At 50.3% G+C, this 25659-nt stretch overlaps 1 protein-coding gene and 1 long non-coding RNA gene across 2 annotated transcripts in view; one reads left to right on the forward strand and one right to left on the reverse strand.

Annotated features, from left to right (window-relative positions):
* Window positions 1–281: 281 nt before the first annotated feature.
* Window positions 282–1168, reverse strand: LOC123392470. The gene is made up of 2 exons (XR_006607187.1): window positions 1050–1168; window positions 282–510 (listed from the first exon to the last, which is right to left on the reverse strand). It is a non-coding gene; the product is annotated as an uncharacterized LOC123392470 (long non-coding RNA).
* Window positions 632–25659, forward strand: part of COL15A1 (collagen type XV alpha 1 chain) — a 102160-nt gene continuing 77132 nt past the window's right edge. Inside the window, exons 1-3 of the mRNA XM_045081622.1 lie at window positions 632–650; window positions 911–989; window positions 1077–1162. Of these exons, the coding sequence (XP_044937557.1) occupies window positions 979–989; window positions 1077–1162 (97 nt within the window). The 5' untranslated portion in view covers window positions 632–650; window positions 911–978. The remainder of the gene's footprint in view (window positions 651–910; window positions 990–1076; window positions 1163–25659) is intronic.

The following is a 25659-nucleotide window of genomic DNA, read 5'->3' on the forward strand; positions in this document are numbered from 1 at the left end:
GCCCTGTGCTAAGCTCTGTTCACCTGGGGCAGTCGCACACACCAGGGATAGATTTTGGAGGCTGAGCCTGGTTCCCCTGTCCCACATCATCACAGTGCCTGGAGTGGTCTCACCTGAGACCGCGCTCCTTCATTCACCCAATGTTTATTGGTATTTCCTACCACCAGGTACTGCTTTAACCAGATAACAAATAGAAATTCTCGCTGTCCTGAAACTTACATTCCCTGGCAGGGGGTGGAGGAGACAGGCAAGCTGTAGAGAGGAAAACCTTGGAAATTGTCAACATTTAAATTTTTTATTAGGATCATCTTTGCTGCATGAGTTTGTATGTAGCACCGAACCCCTAGAAACGGGGCCACTTCTGTGGGGTTCATGGGTCAGGCGTTCAGGGCCGGCACAGCTGTCAGAACTCGGTCCCGCTGTGTGATCTTGGTTGGACGTTCGCTCCATCTCTCTCAGCCTCAGTTTCTTCGTCCGTCATTGAAGAAAATCACAATGACTCCAGCCTCCCTGGGCGGTGGAGAGAATTCCATTGGCCCATGAAAGGAGAGCGCGTCGTCTGCGGGGCAGCCCCCACTGGGACAGACGTTAGAGCGGAAGGGAGGCAGAGCCCCGCGTACCCAGAGGAGCGCGGCTGTGGGGCTTTTCTCGTAGGTTACATAAGGCCGTCCCCGTGGCGGCCACGGCCGGGAGCGCGCGTCCGTCGAAGTGGGGAGAGGGGCGTGGGGACGGCGGCGGCGGCGGCGGGGACCCCCGGGGCGTGAGTGCGGCGCCGCTGGCCGAGGTGGGCGCGGCACGGCGCGCGGGGGAGCGCAGGGCGCGGCGGAGTCGGGTTTCAGAGCGCGGGTGACTCAGGGGAGCGACGAGGCTGCCCGCCGCCGCTGCCCAGCGCCGCCTTTGTTCGCCGCAGGAAGGGCGAGCGGCGGCCAGCGCGCAGCCGGGCGCACGGTGCCTTCGGGGGCTCGGCAGGCCTGCGAGATGGCGCCAAGGTAAGACTCGCTTCCCCGCGCCCCGGTCGCTCGGCCCCTCGGCCCTCCCGCCCGCCTCACCTTCTCGCCCCCCGCCACCTCTTGCAGGAGGAACGCGCGCTGCTGGCGCCTGCTCTTGCTGCTTTCGATCTCCGCGCTTCTCCCCGCTGTCTCCCGGACCCGCTCCGCGACAGGTAAGCGACCCGGCCCGAGGGTGGCACCGTCTGCCTCCGCGCCCTCCGGGGAAGTTGGTTTTGGCGGCGGGCGTGCCTGCGGTGCGCTCTTCATTCCTGGACATAAAAGGGAGTCCTCGCCGCGCGGTGCGCACTGGCGGCCCCGCAGCTTCCCCGGGCGGTGCAGAGGATGCGAGGGGCGAGCGGGAGTCCCTCACCCGCAGGGCGGGTGGCGAGCCGTCGGGCCACTGTGGAGCTAATCGCGGCCCCCCGGATCGTAAGCACAGAGGGACATTGGAAGCACAGTGACAGCGCCAGCGGCTCCGTGGGGACAGTTAGCTCCAGCTCACCCAGCGCCCGCGTGCAGGTCGTGCGTGCTGGCTGGTTCATTGTAAGGGCAGGTCTGGTGCCCTCTCTGGACACAGGTGCGGGAGCGTGACCACCAGCAGGGACACCTGGCACCTTTGCCGCGCAACAAATAACGGGACCAAATTACCTCGATGTTTAACTTAGTCTTGAATTACCTAAGGGAGTCCCCCATCCGTCTCAGGCAGTGGTGCCATGGGTGATGAGAAGAGCTGGGGGTGGAGGTTTGGTTCCCCGAACCTCAGTTTCCCCACCAGAACCCAGAGGCGGGTGGATGACTGGTAGGGTCTGAGTTAAAAGATTTTTTTTTGGGGGGGGGGGTGCCTGGGTGGCTCAGTGGGTTAAGCCTCTGACTTTAGCTCAGGTCATGATCCCAGGGTCCTGGGATCGAGCCCCACATCGGGCTCTCTGCTCAGCAGGGAGCCTGCTCCCCCCCACCCCCTCCTCTCTGCCTACTTGTGATGTGATGTGTGTGCCTGCGTGTGTGTGTCAGACAAATAAAATCTTTTTTAAAAAATGTAATACAACAAACTGAGGATTAAAATAAATAAATAAATAAATAAATAAAATTGATTTTGGTTAAAGTGTGTTTTCAGGCTGTCTGGGCTTGAATTGTGGCTGAGTTAGGTGACCCAGCTCAGGACAATGAATTTCACATCTCTGTGCCTCCGTTTACAGTAAAGGGCAATAATTAGACCACCTGTCCTCCTAGGGATGCTGCAAAGATTAAAAGAGGTATTAGAAATAATATGCTTTCCATACTGTGACCCATACTAGGCACAAAGTAAGTGATAGAACTTTTTTGATCCTTGAAACAGTTGTGTGAGCAAGCAATGAAGTCTGAGAGAGGCTTAGAAGTGGCCTGTCCCAAAGGCGGGATTTGTCCCAAAAAGCCCTGGGCTCCGGTCCTTGCTCCCTCAGCTCTTTCTCCTTGCTGTGTTGTTGCGGAACTATGTTGGCCCAGCGGTAGCCTCCCACCCCTTTTGAATTTAGAAAATCAGTACTTAGCCTCAAGAGAAGAAATGTGTGAGAAGGGGAATCAACCTCCTTCCCTTTGCAGGAAACTATGGAGGGTGGCCTGGGTTAACTCTTTGTGTGCCAGAGGAAGCCTCAGCCTAGACCATTGTCTCCTTGGGAGCAAGACCTAAATTCAAAGACCACTTTTTCCTGCCCGAGCCTCCAGCCTGGCATTTCTTGCAGATCAAAGGGCAGCTGGAGCACAGCTTTGGCTTCTCAGCACCATGGCCCATGTCGAAACATTGCAGTTTTCACGTGCTAGAGGATACTGCTGGCTCAGCGGCAGAGGGCAGCTTTATGTTGCGTGGTCTTTGTGAATTTTGCTATAACCCCCACTTCCAAAAATGAAGGAGATTCTAGGAAAAGAGACTTTGGTGTTTTTATTTCTTCTCCTGTGTTTGGAGGCTGGACTCCTTGATGCCAAGTCTGTTGTTAGAAACAACACAGAGGAAGTCCTGTTCCCATCCATAACGTAAAAAGGAAGTGCCAGGAAACCCTCAGGAGCCAAAAAGGTCAACGAAAGGGCCATTTGCAACTGATGGGTACTAGGCGTCCCTCGGAGCCTCTGCAGAGACTCTTCCCAGACACATGAAATATCCTCCTGCAAACCAGATTTTGCATGCACTTTAATCAGGCCAACACTTAAAACAAACCGCTTTATACTTTCAGGCAGAGGTGTGAGCAGGTCTGAGTTACCTTCATCCAGTCCTCAGAATCACTGCAGAAGGCAGGGACCAGGACTGTTATTATCTTTGTGCTTTAATAAGGAAACCAAGGCCCAAAGTCTCAAGGCTTCCTAGCTCCTGAGGGTTTCCTGGCCTGCCCTGTTTAAAGGGACGCTTGTCAATGGGACCCTGTCCCCCACACCAATCCTTGTGCCCCAAACACATCATAGCCGAGCCAATAAAGTTACAGTGCCATCGGGATACCTCTCTTTTAGCAGATGGGGAAGTGGTTTGGGGGACAGGGGCAGTGGTTCCATAGGTAATTTGTTCCTGCTAATAAAATCCTGATAGATGCAACTTACTTAGATTTCTTTAAACTGTTTTACCATGAGATTTAACACCCATGCAGGAAAGTGCTCACAGAAAGTATAGCCCAATGATTTATCATAGATCACACATCCATATAACCCAGGTCAGGAAATAGGATAGGGGGCGCCTGTGTGGCTCAGTGGGTTAAAGCCTCTCCCTTCAGCTCAGGTCAAGATCCCAGGGTCCTGGGATTGAGCCCTGAGCCCCACATTGGGCTCTCTGCTCAGCAGGGAGCCTGCTTCCCCACCACCCTTGCCCACCTCTCTGCCTACTTATGATTTCTGTCAAATAAATAAATAAATTCTTAAAAAAAAAAAAAGGGAAAGAAATAAGATAGCCCTAGAAGTTCTCTTGCACCCCTTGGATGTGATTATTCCCTCCCTGCCCTCGAGGTCACCATCACCTTGACTTTTATGGTGATTGCTTCCTTACTTTTTAAAAATAACTGTAGTACCTAAGCATGTATCCCCAAAGTCTGCAGTTCCATTTGACTTGAGTTTGAACTTTACACATGGTATCTTTCACTGAATATTAAGTTTTTTTTTTAATATTAAGTTTTGAGATTCATTTACGCTGTTGTATGTGGCTGTAGTGAATTCATCTTTGTCGCTGTATCATTTCCCACTGGATTAATATGCTGTACATTATCTGTCCATTTTTCTCCAACAGGCTTTGGGGCATTTCCATGTTGGCAGATAGAGCGATGTGTTTCTGAACATTCTCGTACATGTGTCTCGGTGCACAGGGGCACATATACCTGTTGGTTCTGTGTCTAGGGGCCAAGTGCTGGGTTACGGGGTGTGCCGCTGAGGCCGAACAGACAATGCCAGCTCCGAAGCCTGTGTAAGAGCTCCCACTTTTTCAAATCTCTAACAGCACTTGGTCTTGTTGCTGGGCTGAATTTTGGCCCTTCTAATAAGTACATTGTAGAATCTTACTGTAGTGCTCGCTTCGGCAGCACATATACTAGAATCTTACTGTAGTCTTCTCTTCTTCCTCAAGATTTTATGTATTTATTTGACAGAGAGAGAGAGAGACAGTGAGAGAGGGAACACAAGCAGGGGGAGTGGGAGAGGGAGAAACAGGCTTCCTACTGAGCAGGGAGGCCAATGCAGGGCTCACTCCTAGGACCCTGGGATCATGACCTGAGCCAAAGGCAGGTGCTTAATGACTGAGCCGCCCAGGGACCCCTAGAATCTTACTGTAGTCTTAATTTATGTTTTCCTGATTATCAAGTTGATTGCCTTTCCATGTATTTTTTTTTTTTTTGATCTCTGGTTATCTTCTCTGACTTTTTTTTACTAAGGTGAAATTCACATAACATGAAACTAGCCACTTTTGTGTGTACAGTTTGGTGGCAGTCTGTACATTCATATTGTGGTACAGCTTTTTCCTGTCTAGTTGCAAAATGTTTTCATCACTCCAAAGAGTGAAAAGTCTAATGTCTATTAAGTGGTCCCTGGCCATTTTCCCTAGGCTCACCCCACCAGTGCTAAGCAACCACTGATTTGCTTTGTGTCTCTATGGATATGCCTGTTCTATTTCATATAAATGGCATCAAATAACTTGGGTCTTTTGTGTCTGGCTTCTTTCACATAACATGATATCATTGAGAGATATCCATGTGTAGCGTGTGTCGGGACTTCATTGCTTTTTATGGCTGCGTAATATTCCACTGAATGGATATACCACTTTCATTTATCCATTCTTCCTTCAATGGGGACATTTGTGTTGTCTCCTCCTTTTAGCTATCATGGATAGTGCTGTTAGAAACATTTGTGTACAAGAATTTGAGTACTTGTTTTAATTATTTTGGGTATATACCTAGTAGAACTGCTGGGTGATGTGGTCATTCCATGCTTGGGTTTTGTAAAGATTCCCAGATCTTTCCACAGTGGCTGCACCATTCCATAGTTCTCCCAGCAGCATACGAAGCTCTGATTTTTCCACATCTTTGCCAACACTTATTTTTTTCCATTTTTTAATTACGGTTATCTTAGTGGGTGTGAAGTGGCCCCTTCTTGTTGTTTTGATTTGCGTTTCTGTAATGACTAGTGATGTCGAGCATCTTCTCACAGGCTTGTTGGCCATCTGCAGATCTTGGAGGCAAATCTGAATGCTAATCAGAGCCAGTTTGGGATTTTCCTCTAACCACCTCACTCTCACTCATGGCCATCTGATGTGCTTTCTTGAAGGAGAGAGGAGTGGGGAAGGGTCCCACCTGAGATGTCCTGTCCTTGGCCTCCTGCCTCCCCGGGGTCATGGCCTGTAGTGAGCTACTGTTGCTTACACACCATTGGAAGTTGTAATGAAGATAAATGATGGTAGTGTTTTAATTACTGACTAAACTTTTCGGGTTTATAGAAAGTGGGGAATGCCCCCGGGGGCCTCCTGTGCCGCCTGTGTATTTTTATGACAGACCTCAGATTGAGAACTGGCCGCAGAGCCACTCATAGCTTCCCATGTCATCTTAGGGTTTTATAATCTCTTTGACTTAGCACAAGATGTGACTTCCTCTCTCTATCTAGAGACTGCCTTGCCCTCTGTTTCTCTTGAAGGCCTAATGCTACTTACCAGTTTACATGGTACCCTGGTAGAGGCATCTTGCCAGATAAGCTTTCTCATCGTGGAAATTCCCCATGACCTTCATCTGTCTCTCCTGGCGCCCCCCACTGTTCCCCCCTGCCCCCGCCAGTGTCAGTATGTTTGTCTCCCTTTTCCGTGGGAGCCCTTTGATGGTGTGGGTCATGCCTCGTTTGTCCAGAGTTGGCCACTTGGACTTCAGCTGTTTTGTCATTATTATGAACAGTGTTGCTGGGACCATCTTCTCATGAATGGCCTTTGTTTTCCTTGTTTTCCTTTTGGATTTTTTTTTTTTTTTGACTAGATTATCCTAAACAGAAGTGCCCATCAATGAACAGAAGTGGTTGGATAGTTCTTCTGTATTTAGATGGATCGGTCTTAGATACAAATTCAGTCATTCTCCTTTTAACTTTAATTGCTCTCACTGGGTTCTTACAGTACCTGAGAGGGGTTCATGTTCCTTGCTGCAGAGGGCGCTTTGTGGCCTCCCGTTCTCTCCAGTCACACAGAGCCCCTACTGAGTTGGGCTCACATCAAACCACTTCTAGCTGGTGGAATAAGATATGCAATGATTCATCTTTGTGTCTCTGCCCAGGCTGGTTGCTCTTTGAGACTACCTTTCACCTCGTGCTCCTGACAGCCCACCATTCATCCTTACCCATTCTCTTTGGGAAGCCCTCCTCCACCAAGCAGGTTGGGTGTCGTTCCTCTGGGCTGGCACTATTAACACTATTAACCCATTCCTCAGTCACAGGGCTTCTCAGATGGATGGTGACCACTGATGAAATCACTGATGAAGTCTGCCTTCCCTACTACACAGGAATCTCCAAGAGGCAGGGACTAGGCCTTTCCAGCTCTGAATCCTAAAACCTAGCCCAGGGTCTGGAATGAGGGTATATTATTGGGACTTTTAGTGTTTTTTCCTTTGGTAACTTTAATAACTAGTTATAAATTTATGCTAATGTCATTTTGCTCTTTTTTTTTTTTTTTTTTTTAAAGATTTTATTTATTTATTTGACAGAGAGAAATCACAAGTAGATGGAGAGGCAGGCAGAGAGAGAGAGAGGGAAGCAGGCTCTCTGCTGAGCAGAGAGCCCGATGCGGGACTCGATCCCAGGACTCTGAGATCATGACCTGAACCGAAGGCAGCGGCTTAACCCACTGAGCCACCCAGGCGCCCCTCATTTTGCTCTTTATCTTTTTTTCATTATATATAATTGCATAACAATTTGCTGTCTAGCTTATCCCCATTCATCGTATTCCTGATGGCCTCCATTTTGTCAGAAGTTGTACATTTATCTTTTCTTTGCTTGCTAAATATTGAGTTTATTTTCAAGGTTTCTTTGAATGTCTACAGCTTGATCTGCTTAAAATGGACTGTAAATTAGGTTAATCGCATAGATTTTGGAGTGTGTAATCTGAAGTCAGTTTTTTTCCAAAGTGGTACCCAGGATTCCCCAAAATACTAATTAAAATGTGAGTGATTTACCCATCATTGTGTTGCTTCTGGTTGCCATGTGATTTTTTTTTCTTAAATGATAGAAATTTTTTCTCAAATCTCTACTGTTGATCCCTTCTTGTGCGTATGTGTGTGCATGTTTTTAAAATCTCACTTGGTCTTGATAATTACTGCATTATAATATGTTTTAAAATCTGGTAAGGGAAGTCACCCCTGTCTCATTTATTAAGCCATACACTTTTTTAGTGCAGACTGGTGTATCACAGAATTTTCTCATGATATGATTTAGTAGTGGGAATGTCGAAGTGGTGATGGGTGGGTGAGGGTTATGAAAAGGGAGGAAGTCTTACAATAAGATTCAGCCGAAGACACTAATGTGCAATAAGGAGAATGGATGAGCAAATAAGGTTTCAAAGCCAGAGCAGTAGATCATGGGGCCTGAGATACTACTGTTGGCACAGAGCCCAGGGGAGCAGAGATGCATCAGAGGTGTTGGGAGGAGCGGGTTTGCTGACTGACCACCTTCTTCTGCCCCACCCCAATTCAAGAGAGAGAAAGTCTAGGGTTAGAGCAGAACCTGGAAGAAGATCCAGACCAATTATTGGGAAAGATTTAATGAGGGAGATATGAGAATGGGGTTATTTAATGAGTGCATCCCACCTGTTATCCCCATCAGAACTCAACTCAGCCCAGCCTAATCTAATACAACCCAACCCAACCCAACCCAGCCTGACCCAACCCAGCCTGACCCAACCCAACCCAACCCTACCCAACCCAAACGAAACCAATTTTATCCAATCCAATTCACTTTGCACTTGTTGCATGACATGGATGACTTGAAGGATTAGACAGGGAAGAAAACTCTTCTAGGGATCTTGGTATCTCCCTCAAATGAGCAGAACACCTGACTTCAGATATTAGGAGAGCCTCTTCCTGGGCTTGAGGGAGCTTGGCTAGAGTCTGATTTGCAGGGGGCAACTTTGCCCTAAACGTCTCCAGGAGTCACCCTTCCATCACTGAAGACTTGCATGAGGCCCAGCTTTTTTTTTTTTTTTTTTTTTTAATTTTTATTTTTTTTTTAAAGATTTTTATTTATTTATTTGACAGAGAGAAATCACAAGTAGTCGGAGAAGCAGGCAGAGAGAGAGAGGGAAGCAGGCTCCCTGCTCAGCAGAGAGCCCGATGCGGGACTCGATTCCAGGACCCTGGGATCATGACCTGAGCCGAAGGCAGTGGCTTAACCCACTGAGCCACCCAGGCGCCCCGAGGCCCAGCTTTAAATCCCCTCTACCGCCAGGAGGGCTTTTTCAACGAGTCTTTCTACAAAGTGAACATCTGTTGATGTCTTTGAAAAACTGCCATGTTCTGTGTTCATGCTACTATATAGATATATTTGTATCTATATCTATATAATATTTATATGTATAACATTTATATGTAATTATATTTATAGATATATATACAGATATATATTTATAGATATATAGATTTCTGTCTTCTCCCCATATTTCCTAACTGCCTGATCTCACAGAGGCCCTCTGGGATGTGTGATTGGTGTCAAAGAAGATGCACTGGTCCGAGTGATCATATCCTAGAGCGCCTCAGAGCTCAGTAGTAGTAGAGACCAGTGGGCAGCAGCTGACTTAACTGCTAGGGACCCTATCCTGTGTGTCCTAATGCAGGTGCAGGCGAGCCTCTGCCTTACCAGAGTAGGGATGTCCATTTCCACCAGCAGATGGGGTGGCAGGGAGAGGGAAACGGGTTTTGAAAGCTTTATTTTTTTCAATTACACTAAAATATTGATAGTCAAAGTAATAGTCAGTGTAAAGATCTGGAGGATGGAGGAGTTTACAAAGGCCACATATTGTCTCATGACTCAGAGATAAATGCTGCCAACATTTAGTGGACAATTTTTCAAAGTTATTTGCCTTAATGTGCGTATATGTTATAAAGAGAATAGCTCAATCTGTACATTGTGTTTCGTTGCTTGGCATTTTTTCCCCTTAATAATCATCTAAACCCTTCCTCTGGAGCATTAAATATTGTCTCTAACATCCTTTGTAATTGAAATAGTATTTCATTGTATGTACGTCCCATAATTACACTAGACCCCTTTTATGCCTTTAGACGGTTTCTGGTTGTTCGCTACTGTAAAAACTATTGTGATGACCCCATTCTTGTAGTTCTGTATTTGACCCTTTCCACAGTTATTCCCTAGCACAAATTCCTGAAGCAAATTGTTGGCTCTAGTGCATGCCCATTTTTAAAGCTTCTGTTGCATTCTTTGGAAAGGCAGTAGTGATTTCTCCTTCTCCCCACAGCAGCACACAAGAGGAGCTCAGCTGGTCTTTATCCGCTGCTGCTACTTCTCTAATCCAAAGGGAGATGGGGCGTCTGGGTGGCTCAGTCCATTAAGCCTCTGCCTTCAGCTTAGGTCTCAATCTCAGGGTCCTAGGATCGAGCCCTGTGTGTTAGGCTCCCTGCTCAGCAGGGAGTCTGCCTCTCCTTCTCTGCCCTCTTCCTCTGTCTTCCCCTACCCCCACCCTGTGCTCTCTCTCTCTCTCTTGCTCTCTCTGTCTCAAATAAGTAAATAAAATCTTAAACAAAACAAAACAAAGGAGAAAAGTGACAGCAGGGGGAGGGACAGTGCTGCATGACTGCATGTCTGCCGCATATTTCCCTTAGTTGAATGGAGTCGGCACTCCTTCCTCCCTTCCTGCTTTGTTCATTCATTTTGCACATGTCCTGTAAGGGCTGGACGAGAAGAGGGTCTTTCTGGAAATTGGAATTCCAGGAATCAGGTCGTAAGGACCTTGGTGGTTCTCAACCTTGGCTGTACCTTAGAATCACGTGGAGATTCAGAACGAACACGATGCCCAGCCTTCCCCCATTCCAGGATGTTAGACCCATCCAGGGTAAGTTCGAGCCACTGGCAGGTTTTAAAAGCTCCTGGTGTGATTCTGGGATTCCAGGATTGAGAACAACTGGGGCAGCCCAAAGGCCTCCTTTCTGACATGGCGATCCCGAGTCCCAGAGAAGAAAGTACCAGCCCGTGGTTGCAACACAGAGGAGGCTGGGCACTGGATCCCAGAGAAAGCCTCAGGGGGCATAGTTCAGGCAGATGAGCTCTGGGAGCCTGGGTCTTGGGTTCAGATCTCAGCTCTGCCGCTTCGCACTGAGTGACCTCTCTCTGCCTTACCTTCCTTAGCTATACATTGGGCTAAGAATTCCTACTCAGAAGAGTAAGGAGGTAAGCATCGGGCCTGTAATTGTTGATCCGTTCAGTACCTCCTTCCTTCCCTGTTCCCACATCACAGCGGGTTCCCCGAAGGCAGGAAACCTATTTTATTTATCCATGTTTCCTCAGCATCTGACATGGCACCAAACGGACACAATGAGCACTTGAGTCCATTAATGAATGAATCATTCAAAGCCTGAGACTGTGGAGATCTGAGTGAAAACCCAGCATTATGAACCCTTGACCTTAGCAAAATCTGTGTGTGTCCGCTGCCCTGTTGGGAGACCACCCGCAGCCATCTGCTGTGACAGAGGGTGCGGGGACCAGAGTAGGAGCTGTGGCAGGGACCCGGATAGAACAGATAGGTCAGGATAGAGTACGTGTCACCAGAAGAAAATGAAGGTAGGCTTTTCGGGTGCTGGGAAGTTATAACGATTCTAGACTAGAAGTCCAAAGAGCCTAAACACTGGCGGACAAACTGAACTTCAATTCATGCCATTTCTACAGCATCACACCCAGAACTACATCTTAGCAATAGGCTTCTTCCATCTTTATTTTCAGCACATAGGTCTGTCTCCGCTACCCTTCGGTGTATCCTCCAGCTGTGGTCCACAGGAATCTTCTAGCTTCTCGCGGCTCAGATGTGGTCCCAGGACCAGCCGCAGCAGCAGCAGCAGCATCTCCGGTCCCAGCCACAGACCCAGTAAATCAGAATGTGCATTGTAACAGGCTCCCTGACGATGTGTGTGCACGTTAGAGCTTGAGCAATGCTGTAACACCAACTCTAATCCTGTCACCCCGGCTTCAAACCCTTTGTCATGGGGCGCCTGGGTGGCTCAGTGGGTTAAGCCTCTGCCTTCAGCTCAGGTCATGATCCCAGGATCCTGGAATCGAGTTCCACATCGGGCTCTCTGCTCGGCAGGGAGCCTGCTTCTTCCTCTCTCTCTTTCAGCCTGCCTCTCTGCCTACTTGTGATCTCTGTCTGTCAAATAAGTAAATAAAATCTTAAAAAAAAAAATTAAAAAAAAAAAAACCAAACCCTCTGTCATCTTCCCATGACCACCTCCCATGGCCCTCCAAAGATGTCCATGTCTTAATCTCCAGAGCCAGTGAATATGTTTGGTTGCATGGTGTAGGAGAAGTAAGGTTGTAGATGGAATTCGGGTTGTTGATCAGCTGACCTTAAAAGAAGTTCCTGGAAAAAAGAGGGTCCTGGAAGATGCTCGTGGGCCCAGCATAATCACAAGAGTCCTTAAGTGTAGAATCAGGGGCAGTAGAGGAGGTCAGTAAGATGCAACATGGGAAGAACTTGACCGGCCTTCTGTGCTGATGCTGATGACGCCGGAAGGGACTATGAGCCAAGGAACACAGGTGGCCTCTAGAAGCTGAAAAGGCAGAAATGGATTTTCCCCTCAAGCTTCTGGAAGAGAGCCCAGTCTGTTGATATCTTATTTTTTTTTTTAAGATTTTTTATTCATGTGTCAGAGAGAGAGTGTGTGCACACAAGCAGAGGGAGTGGGAGACAGAGGGAGAGGGAGAGGGAGAAGCAGGCTCCCCGCTGAGCAGAGAGCCCGGTGTGGGACTCGATCCCAGGATCCTGGGATCATGACCTGAGCTGAAGGCAGATGCTTAACCAACTGAGCCACCCAGTTGTCCTGAGACCTTACTTTTTATCCAGGTAAGACCTGGGTTGGGCTTCTGACCTAAAGAACTGTAAGATTATAAAATTTTATTTTTCTTTTCTGATATAAGTCACTAAATTTGTGGTGACTGGTTACAGTAGCTCTAGACAACAATGACAACACTACCTAGCATGGCATTTGAGACCCCTGACATCCCACCAAAGTGCTGTTCTGGCCTTGTGTCCCAGAATATCCCTCCTCACAGCCTGAGCTCCAACTGCATATTGAAAACTGGGGGAAAGCCACCTCGAGCATCTAAACTGGGGACATTTTACATACCCCAGCCCCTGGTAGGTACTCAGGCAATGCTTCTTAAATGAACAACCCGGTAGAAACCTGGTACATTCAGGTGACCAGCAGCCATGGAAGAGCTCCCCTATCTTCAGGAGGCACAGATGGCAATGATGGGGGGAGGTGTGGTAGACACCTGCCCAGAGGCTCAGCTTTGATGTTCCCCTGTTCTTCCTTTGTCCACGTCTTAATCTCCAGAGCCAGTGAATATGTTTGGTTGCATGGTGTAAGAGAAGTAAGGTTGTATGGATCTCTGCTTCTTTGGGGGCCTCAGTTTCCCATCTGAGAAGTGAAGGGATTGGGCAAGGTGAACCCTAAAAGCACTGTTAGCAGGAACATTCTAGCATGCCCGAGTTCAGTCTGCCCAGACACTGTGGCACTCGGGGGGCAGTGACTGAACTCAGTAGCTCTTAGCCCTGTCCATCCAGTTGCCAGGCAGATGCCTCACTGCACCCCTGTCCATAAGGCAGGATACAAAACTGTCCTCGACAACCGTGCATTTGGCACAAAACAGAGACCACAGCTGCCCTCTCCCCCGTCTAGTTAAAATGCCAAATTACTCAGTCTCCCACGGAAAGAAGAAAAAAAGGGGGGGGTGGGTAGAAACTCTTTCTCATTGCGCAGTTTTTCCATGTGACACATTTTCTAATTTTACTTCAGGTTTAACTGTCTAGAGTAGATGGCTCCGTTTCAGGGTCTCCCCCCGCTTCTTTTAGAATGTAAACTAACAGTTGAAGAAATGGAATGTTTTTGCTTGTTTCATATTTGCAAGTGCGGGCTGATACCAAATTATAGCTGAATGTCTTCATTTTCTCCGCCGGGGAAATTCTCTGAAATGCCCAGCACTAGCCTAGCCGTCCAGTTCCTCGATGCTGGGCCTGGCTGTGGGAGCTTGACCAAGTCACTGCCACTATGGGACTCAGATGCTGGTGCTGGAGCAAGGCAAGACAAGGCAGCCCTTTGGAGACAGCTCCCCATGGAGACTGCGTGGCTGGACTGGAAGGAGCGGTTGGTGGGCCCCGTTTCTAAGAGTCGTTCTGTTTGGGACTCCTTCGGAACGGTGTGCGCCTGACTTTATGTCCGCTGCTGGCTCTGGCTCTGCATTGTGGCCCCAGTGCTCGGAGGGGCTGAGAAATTGTTAGTACGTGGAAAGAGCACTGCTGCTTTGTTGGAAAGAAATGGGTCTTACCCTTGCAATGTCTGTTGCATCCAATGTCCCGCTTCTGTTCCTCTGCCCACCCACCACCCCAGCGTCAATGCTGTGTCGTGTCCTTCTAATGGACTGTAGTAGCAGTTCCCTTGATGGCGGGACCTCCGTGTCTCTGTTCCCAAACATGCCCTGCAGCTCGTGGAAACACAGGTCCCATCACATCACGCCTTCTCTTAGAACACTTCTATGCTTTCCATTACACCTTAAATTCCACTCTCTGTGGGCCAGAGCTCAAGGCTGCTTGTCGCCTCCCATCCCTCCTTCAGGCCCTGGCTCTAGCCACGCCAAACTGCTTGCTGGGCTCTGACACTGTTCCCTTCACCTGGCCTTCGCTCGTGCGTGCCTCCCTGCAGGCTGGGATACTCTCCCTGCCCTACTGAAATCTTCGTTTGCCTTTCTTCCTCTATAGACTTACTATTCAAACTGGTCCCTGTACCAGCCCATGGGCATCAGCTGGGAGCTTGCTAGAAATGCAGAGTCCCAGGTCGGCATCACCCACGCCCCTTGGGGATGCAGATGTTCGTGCATGACCTTTGTAGCATGGGTGGTTAAGGATCTGAGCTGTGGGGGCTCACAGAACTGGTTCAGTTCCAGGCTCTGCACGTACTGGCTGGTGATTTTGGGTGGCTTACTAATCCTTTCCTATCTCAGTTTCCTCATTTGTAGAATGGGAGATAATAATCGTGCCCATCTCAGAGTTCTTGTGATAAGGCCATGGGCTCACGTCCCCATAGCTCTTAGCACAATGATTGTACCTGCTTCAGTCTATCAGGCTCAGAATTCCTCTGCAGGTCCATCTCGCCAAGGATGAGGAGGACTGGAACAAGGTCATTCAGCTTTGGAATCATTGACCTTCTAGTTGGGGGGAACATACTCTGTTGTGGAAAAAGTGAAATACAGCTAAAGGAGGACTTTGAGAGGCAGGTAGGTGGGGGGGGATAGAATTAATCCCAAAGTTTCTGACCTCAGTAGACTTTGCCATCCTGCCCGTCATACCTGGTAGGTCTGTCTGTCTTTAGAGAAAGAAAGAGAGGGGGAGGGGAAGAGAGAGAGAGAGAGAATCCCAAGCAGGTTCCAAGCCCAGCACAGAGCCCAACTCAGGGCTCCATCCCACAAACTTGAGATCATGACCTGAGCCCAGAACAAGAGTTGAACACTTAACCGATGGAGCCACACCCCAAAACAAGAGTTGAACACAACCGATGGAGCCACACAGGTGCCTCAGGCTTTTCGTTCATTCACTTGTTCACTCATGGTTACCAAATAAATATTCATTAACTGCCTGCTTGGTACAAGGCAGTGTGGTATGTCTGGGCAGCAAATAATGAACAAGAGAGACATGGTTCCCTCCCTTGAAGGAGTCTACAATCTATGGGGGACATAGACACTAAATAAATAAATAGTTTTTAAAAAAAGAACCTTAAATAATTGTATGTGGTGAGCAAATGTTAGGAAGAGGTACAGGGAGTTCTGAAAGCACAGCCCTGTCCATTTTGATCTGCACTGGGGGGGGGGGGGGGGTCAGAAAAGTCTCCAAGAGGAATGACATTGAAGGTGAGATGTGAGGAGTGAATCGATTTGGCCAGGAAAGGGGATGGGTCTAGGGGGTTGGAAGAGAAATGGAATTTTCCAGATCAAGGGAGTAGAATAAAGAGAGGGTGGAAACAACAGCGTGTAGGTGTGGGAGGGGAGGCTGCGGGGAGTCTCAGGTCAAAAACAGAACCTCCATCCAGGAGCTGCTTTCCCAAGCCTGGCCCTGGATAAGCATCCTGGCTTCTTTCTGTCCCATGGGTCCCTTGCAGTGCTCATAGCCCAGAATCCATGGGCTGGGGGCCTCCAGGTCCTTCCTCCCGCCCTGCTTGTGCCTCTACTTGTGAAGAGTGAATTGCTTCAGGGAGAAAGAACAGGGTCTCCGCCTCTGTGTTGCTCAGGAGAAGTGCATTGGAGAGGTAGCAGCAAAATTTTGGTACAAATTTGGTAGTACCAAAAATGGTAGGGGAGCAGGGCTCAGTGAGAGCCACCCAGGCCACAGGCCACCCTGTGACCCCTGCATCACCAAGAGGCCATGAATGTCCCAGGGGGAAAAGATTCTAAGACTCCCCCTCTGCAGTGAGACTGTAATTGGTCTTGGCTTTGAAAAGCTTCTTCTTGTCTATGAAACGAAGGGGTTAGACCAGCTCTCAGGCCCATCCAGATCTGAAACTCTTATTTTGACTTTTGTCTCTCTCTGGATCTCAGTATTCAGAAGGTGTGTCCATAAACACAAGGCAGAAATCTCTTGCCAGGGAACAGAAGCAGGATCCTGGGGCTCATAACTCTGGCGGGAAGTTTTTAGATGGGTTTACACAGGAGAACAACTTCTTTAGAAATGGTGGGGTAGGGATGATGCTTTACCTCCTCCCATCCGGGCCGTCCCTTTGGAGACCTCACCTTGGCTGTGCTCCCGGCTCCTGGCTGGGTGACCGTGGCACACAGAGTCACGTGGTTTATTTCCCGCATCCATGTTCCTCAGAAGCTGGTAACTTGGCTGGGGGTGGGGAGTCCAGTGATGACTGGGGAACAATTAAGAACAGTTTATACTAGGGGCGCCTGGGTGGCTCAGTGGGTTAAGCCTCTGCCTTCGACTCAGGTCATGATCCCAGGGGCCTGGGATCGAGTCCTGCATGGGGCTCTCTGCTCAGCGGGGAGCCTGCTTCTCCTCATCTCTCTCTCTGTCTGTCTCTCTGCCTATTTGTGATCTCTCTCTCTGTCAAATAAATAAATAAAATCTTTAAAAAAAAATCCTTTAAAAAAAAAAAAAGAACAGTTTATACTAAAAGGAACAGCACACATATATTACAGAGCAGGATGCAAAAGTTGAGTGCTTTTAGAGTTAAAGCAGGAGGCTTTCGTTAAGTCTCTGAGCTCTCGGGGTTCTTCATCTAGACCCAGATCCTCAGGCACAGGGTCCCCTCTCCCTGATGGTAGGATGCATAAGTGGAGATGATGTTATATATAGATTTGAGGTCCCCAACTTATAGGAGAGGTTCAGAATCATGGCAATGGATGCCAGAACCCACTCTTGTATAAACATTTTCTCCAGCTGCAGATACCTAATGCGCTTGTGTGTGGAAGGGATTCAGTCTTTGTTGTTGTTGACAAGATGGAGATCATTGCTTTCTATAGCTCTTGTACTAGAACCGTCCATGCCCTAAGGGGAGGAACTTGTCTGTCACTGCTGGATCCCCAGCACCTCTAACAGGCAGACAGCAGGTGCTCTGCAAAGGCTGGTTGAGTGAGTAGATGTGTGTGTGTGTTCATGGCTACAAGAAGCTTTCCCCTCTCAATCTGCATTTACCTTTCCAGGAATGAGCGTGTGGGGCTGCATTAGCATGGCGAGGTTGAGTGGAATGTGAGAAATGCTGCCCATGTGTGTGCAGGCAGAGCACTGGCCAGTCCCACTCAAGTTCAGGGTTTCTAAGAACTGACCTTTGGAGGCAGCCTCCTCCCCATGTGGTCCGTGCCACGGTGGCTCCTGTGGGAGAAGGCACAGAACCACTGTTTGTGCACCTTGGAGAGCTGGGTTCCTAGGGCACCCTTTGCAAAGGGCCTGGAGGTCCCCCAAACACTTTGCCTCCATCAAAACCCCCTGGGAACCTTGGGGACCCCGAACATGTGGGGCTTTCAGGATCATCTGTTCTAGTTCTAAATTATAGACAAAAAGATGGGAGCCACATAGCTGAGCTACAAGAAGCCTGGATCTGGGTCTTCTGATGTCCAGGTGGGGGCATTGCCCCACCCAGAACTCCCCCAGCGCCGCGTGACTGTAAATGCATGGTTGGTCTGTCCCACCCCTGGAGATGTGGGAGGAGAGCCAAGGGCAGGCATTCACAGACGCTGAGGTCCCTTTTGTGTATGGCAGCCTGTGGTTAGAACTGAGCTTTGGACTTCAAATCCCAGTTCTTTCTTTTCGGAGCGATGTGTCTCAGGCAGATCACTCAGAAGGAGGGATGGTTTCCTTTCCTGGATGTGGGACTGGGGTGGGCAGAGGTCCCACCTCTGCGGCTCTGTGAGGCATTCAGCAAGTGATGCTAGGGGAGTGCTTGGAGAGAGCCAGAAGCAACAGGCCTTCGGTGGATGGATGGGAGGTTTCCCTACACCAGAAACCTCACGCTGCTGCACCAGCGGCATCGTTGGCCTCATCCTTGCATATTCTGACCAGGGTGGCTGCCGGGCATCAGTGTTCAAAAGCCCGCAGTGGTGGTACTGCCAGGGATGCTCCGTCCTAGACCACACAGACCATGAAGACCGGCGCCTCTCCAAGACTAGCAGTGCCAGGCACGTGGTGGTTGGTGCTTGATACTATTTGTGAGTGAGTGAATGGATGGGCGGATGAATGAGTGAACGAATAGAGGGAGGGTGTGGTTGGCACCTGACGTTGCCCTACGCCACCCCCCAGAGAGCTGGCTCTGGCCATGTGTGTGCCCACATAAGGAAACTCATGCTCAGAAATGTCAGAGGGCTGGCCCAAGGTCGCCGGTTGGTAAGTGGTGGAGCAAAGACTTGCACACGGGTCTGTCTGGCGCTGAATCCCCCATCCTTTCTCCTGCACCCGCGGGGTGACGCTGGCCCTCCTGGGATTCCCTCGACGTCACCCTCAGTTTCAGGGTTCCAGGTAGGGGCATTTCCAGGGTAGTCATCGTGGAAATTCTGCCCGCCCACCCTACCCGCCCCACCCCTTCCCCGGTCACCACTCCGCTCTCCCTCCGGCGAACATGTGGGGACTGTTGAGCTGTACTTTCATCTAGATTAAACAAGAGTCAGCCTGTTGCAAAATATGACTTTAGGGTCACCATCTGTTCCAGCTGTTTACTGAGACTCAAATCCCACTGCAGAGCCCAACAGGCTCCAGAGTCCATCAGGGAGCCAGTCTCTGTGCCATTGAGCAGGCCAGTCTGTAGGAAGAAGCAGTTTGGTGACCGCTGTCAGCAGGTGACTTAGGGGTTTTTTCCCCACCTGCCCATCAGCACCCAAGTCTTTGCATGTGTGGACCACAGGCCCCCACCACAGGTACGAGGGCATTCATGCCCACATTGGGCCCCTACTGTGTGCCGAGCCCCGGCTGAGGCGCTTTCCCACACCGCGCCTTCTCTAGGGTTTCGGGGGATCTGGAGACTAGATGGCCATGGGAACATGCCATCTTGGGTGACTCACATCATCAGTCTGGGCCCTGGTTTTCCCGTCCTGGGGACATGGGACTGGTGTTTCCCCAAGGTCCTCCCCAGCTCTGAAGGCCTCCATTGGGCTTGCTCTGCGTGGGTGAGATTTCACGGGCCTGCCGAAGCCGTGAGCTCACTCTGCCCAGCGGCTTCTCCGCCCTGGCTCAGTTCACACCAGTTCCTCTGCTGGAACGCCCCTGGGCTGCTCCCACGGCAGCTTGGTTTGCCCGAGGCAGAGCTACATGCCAAGTGCCCTCCCTGAGAGGCTGCAGGAAAGTATGTCTCCGGCTGTTGCCAGCCTGCCGCCTTTCGCTCCGCATTCCAGTTCCCCAGTTCCACCCTCTCCTTGGCAGGGGAAGGAAGGGGACCCGGCTGCCAGGGGCAGCCACTCGGGGTGAGGTGGGGATGCCTCCTAAAATGGTCAGCAGTGGCCTTCCTCAGAAGCCTGCTGAGGCTCCCCGTGGCCTGTTGGATACACTTCGGTCTCCTTGACTCTCAAGACTTTCTGCGATCTGGTTCCTGTCTCTATGTGCAAAAGTGGTGTGACTAGAAAGAGCTGGGGAGGGCCTCAGGTGACCCTCTGCGAGTCCCAGCAACCTGCTCACCATCCCTGGGGCTTTCATCTGCAAAATGAGATAGCGGCAGTCCCCACCTGGCCAAATTGTCCTGGGATTAATGAGCTACTGCATACTCACTTCAACACTTATACGTCTGTATTTCCCCGGATTTGTAATTCTCTCCTTGCTGCTCTAATACAGGAGGTTATCTAAGGGGCCTGGGTGCCATTCCCCCAGAACCATGCACATAGCCCTCATTTTCCTTACGGTGGGGTCACCTGTGCTCTGCTCACTCTACCACGTTCACCTGTGCAAAGGCTTCCAGTTCAGGCCACCAGGAGCGGGGCCCTGCATTGATGTCTTGTCCCCTCTACTAAGATGAGAGCTACTTGGGGACCAGACACTGCATCCTCTCCATCTCCCAGAGTCTACCCCAGAGCCAGGTTTGGACCAGGTCAGCCATGGGACGTTGGTTGTAGGCAAGGCGGGAACCCTTGACGGGGACCAGGTTAGAGTAAAGGAAAGATCCCTCCAGGATCTGTTCTCCCCTTGTGGCTGCATTGGAGCTGGGGTAATGTAAGTGATGGCTGAATCGAGGCAGGTGATAGCAACTCTTTGAGAGATTTGACTGACCAGGTAGTGTCACCCATGCCAAAAAATTCAAGAAACACCCGAGGATATCACTTAGAGAGAGACTTAGACAGCTCCAGAATTGTGAAGGCTTCCAAGCTCCTCCCACCACTTGATGCCTCTCCCCCCGTTGTTTCTTGGGTGAGGGTGGGGGATGCAGCCAGGAGCAGGAATCTTTCCCTTCTCTCCCTAGGACCTGGAGGGCTGGCCTGTCCCATCCTCTCCCACTTGTCCAGGGGCCCCAGCTCATGTCTGATACCCAGACAGGCTATGAACAACTTCCCCAGGGACTTCAGCCAAACTTCAGGACTCTAACCCTATGTCAGGGAGAAGGGCAGTTGCTCACATCTTCCTTGTTTCAGGGAGGGGGGACATGGGGGCGGCTGGAATCTAGTCTGAAGTCTGAGAGGCCAGTGTGTTTAAGGGAGGCACTCCCAACTCAGTCAGTGGGGGAGAGCCAAGGGCTGGAATTTTGCAGAAGATTGGTCATTCAAAGCCGTCTTGCTGAAGGGTCAGCCAAAAAGGATGGAAGACTGCAGCCCTCACAAAAGTTAACATCAAGCCTTTGTAATATTGTAATAATAATATTCTATTACATCTCGATAGCGGGGATCCGATGAGAGCTGGGCTATTAGGTGCAAATTGAGCTAATGGTGCTGGTGGGATTACAGTGACAACAGTTGACATTCATTAGAATTCTTGTGACTGATGACAATAAATAGGAACTATTAGGGCAGGTCTGCAGTCACTCTTGTCCAGAATCTACCGAGCTCGTTCATTCACTCACATGTGCGTTATTTGTCCGTCCATCCATCTGTCCATCCACCCATGCTCAGTTTTCACTTACCCCAGGCGAGGTCCCACGCTAGAGGGGTGGGTGAAGTTGGAAGATACAGAAATGAAGCCAGAACATGATGTCTGGACCCTGAAAGGCTCATAAACCAGTGGGAGACACGGGCAAGTAAACAGATAATAACAGAGTAGTGAGAAATTGGAGCTTCCTGGGAAACTCACCCAGGGAGGATTTCTTGGCAAGATGGAGTGACTCATTTGCAGTCATCTAGAGCAAGTGGGCCCTGAGGCCCAGCTTCCCAGTGTGGCTGAAGTGGACTTCCCTGGATGTCTTCAGGACCCCTAAGCCAAGTGTAGGGCAAGGGCAAGCTGGAGGAGGCAAGGGAAGTAGCTATGGCCATCCCCTCTGGAAGGCTTGGGCTCCTTCTGCTCAAGACAGGCTTTCCTTGGGGAATAGCTCCTTCGGAGGCCATCAGCTTACTCCTGGCTGCAGAACCCTCAGCCGACAAGCTCAGGCCCTTGGGCTGGGGCTCCCAAGCTTCCCTATATCTGCTTATCTCCAGCCTGGGCCCCCTTGGCCACCTCACTACAGGCCCTGAGGCCCTCCTGTTGTCAATCATTGGGATCTAGTCACTCAGGGGACTCAACATTCCATTGTCCTGTCTAGGAAGTCACTAATTTGTAGCTCATCACTGCCGGCTGGATTCCTGCCCAATCCTATGCCTGGGTCCCAGCCCTGCAACAGACTTCTCCATTGCTGGGTATCTGCTCACATCTCCTTCTGCCTGGTTCTCCACCCCTGGCCTCTGTTCTGGCCTTGCGCCACAACCTCAGCCTCCACCAGCACTGTGTATGACAGGTATCACCAACCTGAGGGGGATGGTCCCTGGGAAGACTAGTCCAAACATACCTGCTGGCCTTTGCTGCAGAGTTTCTGATTCATTAGGTCTGGAGGAGAGCCTGAGGATTTGTAGCTCTGGGTTCCCAGGTGATGCTGCTGCTGCTGGCCCAGGAACCACACTTTGAGAACCTTTAGGGCCATGGGGGAGCAGATGGTCTGTGGAGCTTGAACCCAGGCTCTCTGGGTTCAGATCTTGTCTCTGTCACTTACCATCTGTGCGAACCCATGCCTCTACACTTCAGTCTCCTCATCTATAGTCCAGGCTACCGTGAGCACCGAATGACCCAGTCCAGGTGCTACCTGGCCCACAGTAAGCATTCAGTGAATGTGTTCGTTTCCCTGGCCCATATACTACAGTTGGGTTGCTTCAAACAACAGAAATTTATTCTTGTAAAGTTCTGGAGGCAAGAAGTCCAAAATCAAAGTGTTGGTAGGGCCACTCCCCGTCTGGAGGCCCAAGGGGAGGGTCCTTCCTGGCCTCCTCCAGCTTCTGCTGGCTGCTAGCATTCCTTGACTTGCGGCAGCCTCCCTCCAGGCTCTGCCTCCACGGTCACAGTGTCTCCCTTTCGTCTGTCCGACCTTCCCCCGTGTGTCTCTTTTAAGGACACTTGTCATTGGATTTAAGGCACACCTGGATAATCTAGAATGATCTCTTCATCTCAAGATCCTTAAATACATCTGCCAATAAATTTAAATATATCTGCAAAAGACCTTTCTTCCAAATAAGGTCCCATTCACAGGTTTTGGGAACTAGGATGTGGACGAGCGTGTGCAGATATGTCTTTGGAGAGCCATCATACCACCCACTGCAGTGAACGTGGTCATTATTATTATTATTATTATTTAGTTGTTGTTTCTTCCAACACCTGCAGTTAGGCCTGACCCCAGCTTCTTGCCCTGGGGTGTGTGGCGTGGGTATTGAGTGGGGTGCTAAGCCAGTTTCCAGGTTCCAGCTCCTCTGTGCTGGCCCGTGGTACTCAAGTCATTCCCAGCCCGGGGCAGGGAGTCTGCTTCTGAACTGACGCTGGCCGTGTCCATCGGATGGATTCAGAGCTGAGCACTCTCAGCAACCAGTACCTGTTTGGAGCCATCTGTCCTTAATAAATTGTTCCCTGCACCAGAGTAGGCTGTGCTTGACAAAACATTTTCCCATTCAGAGCCACCGTGGCCCTCTCTGCAGCCTAAGGAAGGAAGCAGTATCGTCCTACCTGCAGGTGAGAAGACTGAGACCCAGAGGAAGGAAAGCTTATGTCATTGATGATAATAGCAATCGCCCCAGCCAACGTGCTCGGCTAAATGTCTGCATTTGCTAGGCCCTCAGCTCAGCATTCTATATCTATTATCTACCTCAGGTCGTTCTCAAAATTCTTTCCTGCAGTAGGTGACATTATTCCTATATTATGGATTCAGAGCCCAAGACTCGGACAGGGGAAGTGTTTTGTCCAAAGTGGCACAGCTCTTAAATGCAAAGCTGAGATTTGAAGCCAGAGCTATCTTTCTCCCCAACACCGCTCTGCTTGGAGCTCCTTCTCGCAGCTCTGAAAATATGCCTGGTCAGCCAAGATAAGAGATGGGCTACCCAGTGGCCAGCAGGACCGGAGTCTCCACCCTCCCGGATCTGCTCAGAAAATGAAGCCCAGGAGAGACCGTCGCTGGCTGGCAGCAAAGCCCTCTTCCTCGTAGCTGGTAGGGAGAGGCTGTGCTGATCCTAAGAGCAATGAGGAGGGGCTGTCAGGGCAATTCGGATAAGAGGCAGATGGGCCCAAGATCCCTGAGGGCTAAACAGGGGGTGCTCCCTGGAGAGGGGCAGCCTTGGATTAAAGTGACATTCCTGGAAAGGAGGGGGTAGAAGAGACTCAGCTCTTCACATCTGACAGATGAAGGATTAAAGTCGCCAGTTCTGGGACCTGATAGCTGTGTGCCCTTGGGCAAGTGATTTAACTGCTCTGTGCCTCTGTTCCCACATCTGTGTATTGGGAACCATAAGAGTGGGGGGTTTGGGAAGAACTCAGGGGCTGTGTTGGGGTACTGGGGTGACTCGGTGAAGTGTCTGAGTCTTGATTTTGGCTCAGATCATGATTTCAGGGTCTTGGGATTCGAGCCCTATGTCGGCCTCCAGGCCCAGTGTGGGGTCTACTTGAGATTCCCTCTCTCCCTCTCTCTTTGCTCCCCTTGCGCACACTCACTCTCCCTCTCTCTCTCAAATAAAGAAATAAAAATCTTTAAAACGACAACAACAACAAAAAACAGAAGGAACTCAGGGGCTGTGAGTATCACCTCATGCGACTTCAGTAGCTCAGGCCACGCTTGGGCCATCTGAATCAGAATCTGTGGGAGTGAGGCACGGGCCATAGTGTTTTTGGAAATCTCCCCTGTGACTCTGCTCTATAGCGAGAGCTGAGAGCCACCGCCGCGTAGGTAGAGCCCCTGCACCCAGGACACAGTGAGGGCTCAATACACGTGAGCCATCGTTACACACAAATGCACTCATAAGTTCCGGAAACTGGCCTTTGCGGGGCACCTACCTGTGCCAGGCTCTGTGCCGAGAATCACCTGGATGGGTCGGCTGTTCATATTCATCGATCAACCGTTTCTAGCACCGCTTCTAGGAAAATGAGTCAGTTGGGTTCGATGCTTTGTGAAGACATGCCCCAAACCTGACATTCTGAGAAGGTTTTGCTGACAAGGGGAAAAAGACAGAAAATATACCCACATGAGAGAAACTGAAACCCTCTGTGTAGGATGTAGGCAAAGATCTCCAAACCCTTCAAGAGGTAGCTGGAGAAGAAAGAGTGGGCTGCCGACTCTCCGTGGGCCCCTTGGCCAGCAGCTTCCCTTGCCGTGCTCCCTTGTGAACATCAGTGACGTCAAAGATTTTTGATGGTGGGCTTTTTTGTTGGTGCGTGGGTTTTTAGCTACTGAACTCCGTCTTCCAATGAAGCTGTGACTGGAACCGAATCCATGAAGCAGGAGTGGAGTCAGAGTTGCTTTGGGGTGAGCGTGCATATGATGGTAGGTGAGTGTGTGTGAATGTATGAGTGTGTGAGCAGACAAGTGTGCATGTGGCTTCATGAGTGTGTACAGGGGACGAGTGGGGGCAAAGGTGCCAGAGTGTGTGTGTGTAGGACTAGAGGCGTCTGTGTGTGTGAGGGTGCTTGTGTGTGCACGTGAGCATCCGTGTGGTTGTGTGTGTGTGTGTTAGGGCCCTTGTAGGGCCTTCCCTAGGAAGGCAGGCCTTCCCCCCCTTCATCCCCTCCCCTGCACCCCCACCCCACCATTGGCAGCCTCCTCTGTGCACCCCCTCCCCGGAGCTCCACCCCGGCCCTTGGGAATGCCATTTGAAGCCCTCTGGTCCAGATGTCTACACTGACCCCGCCTGGCCTCCGGCTCTTGGTTTCTTGTCTCCATCTGGCGCCGAGCCTGGCAGTGTTCAGGATCTGTGTGTTGCCAGGTGCTTGCTCCTAGCAGGCTGCTGCGTGCTCCCCTCTGTGCCCCTCAGGTGCCCCCAACAGGCCTGGTCCCCTCCATGCTTGTTTTCTGTGAGTTTCCCTCACGGTGCC

Source organism: Mustela putorius, unplaced genomic scaffold (assembly GCF_011764305.1).
Source record: "Mustela putorius furo isolate JIRA1106 unplaced genomic scaffold, ASM1176430v1.1 tig00000580_pilon_pilon_pilon, whole genome shotgun sequence".
Lineage (NCBI taxonomy): Eukaryota > Metazoa > Chordata > Mammalia > Carnivora > Mustelidae > Mustela > Mustela putorius.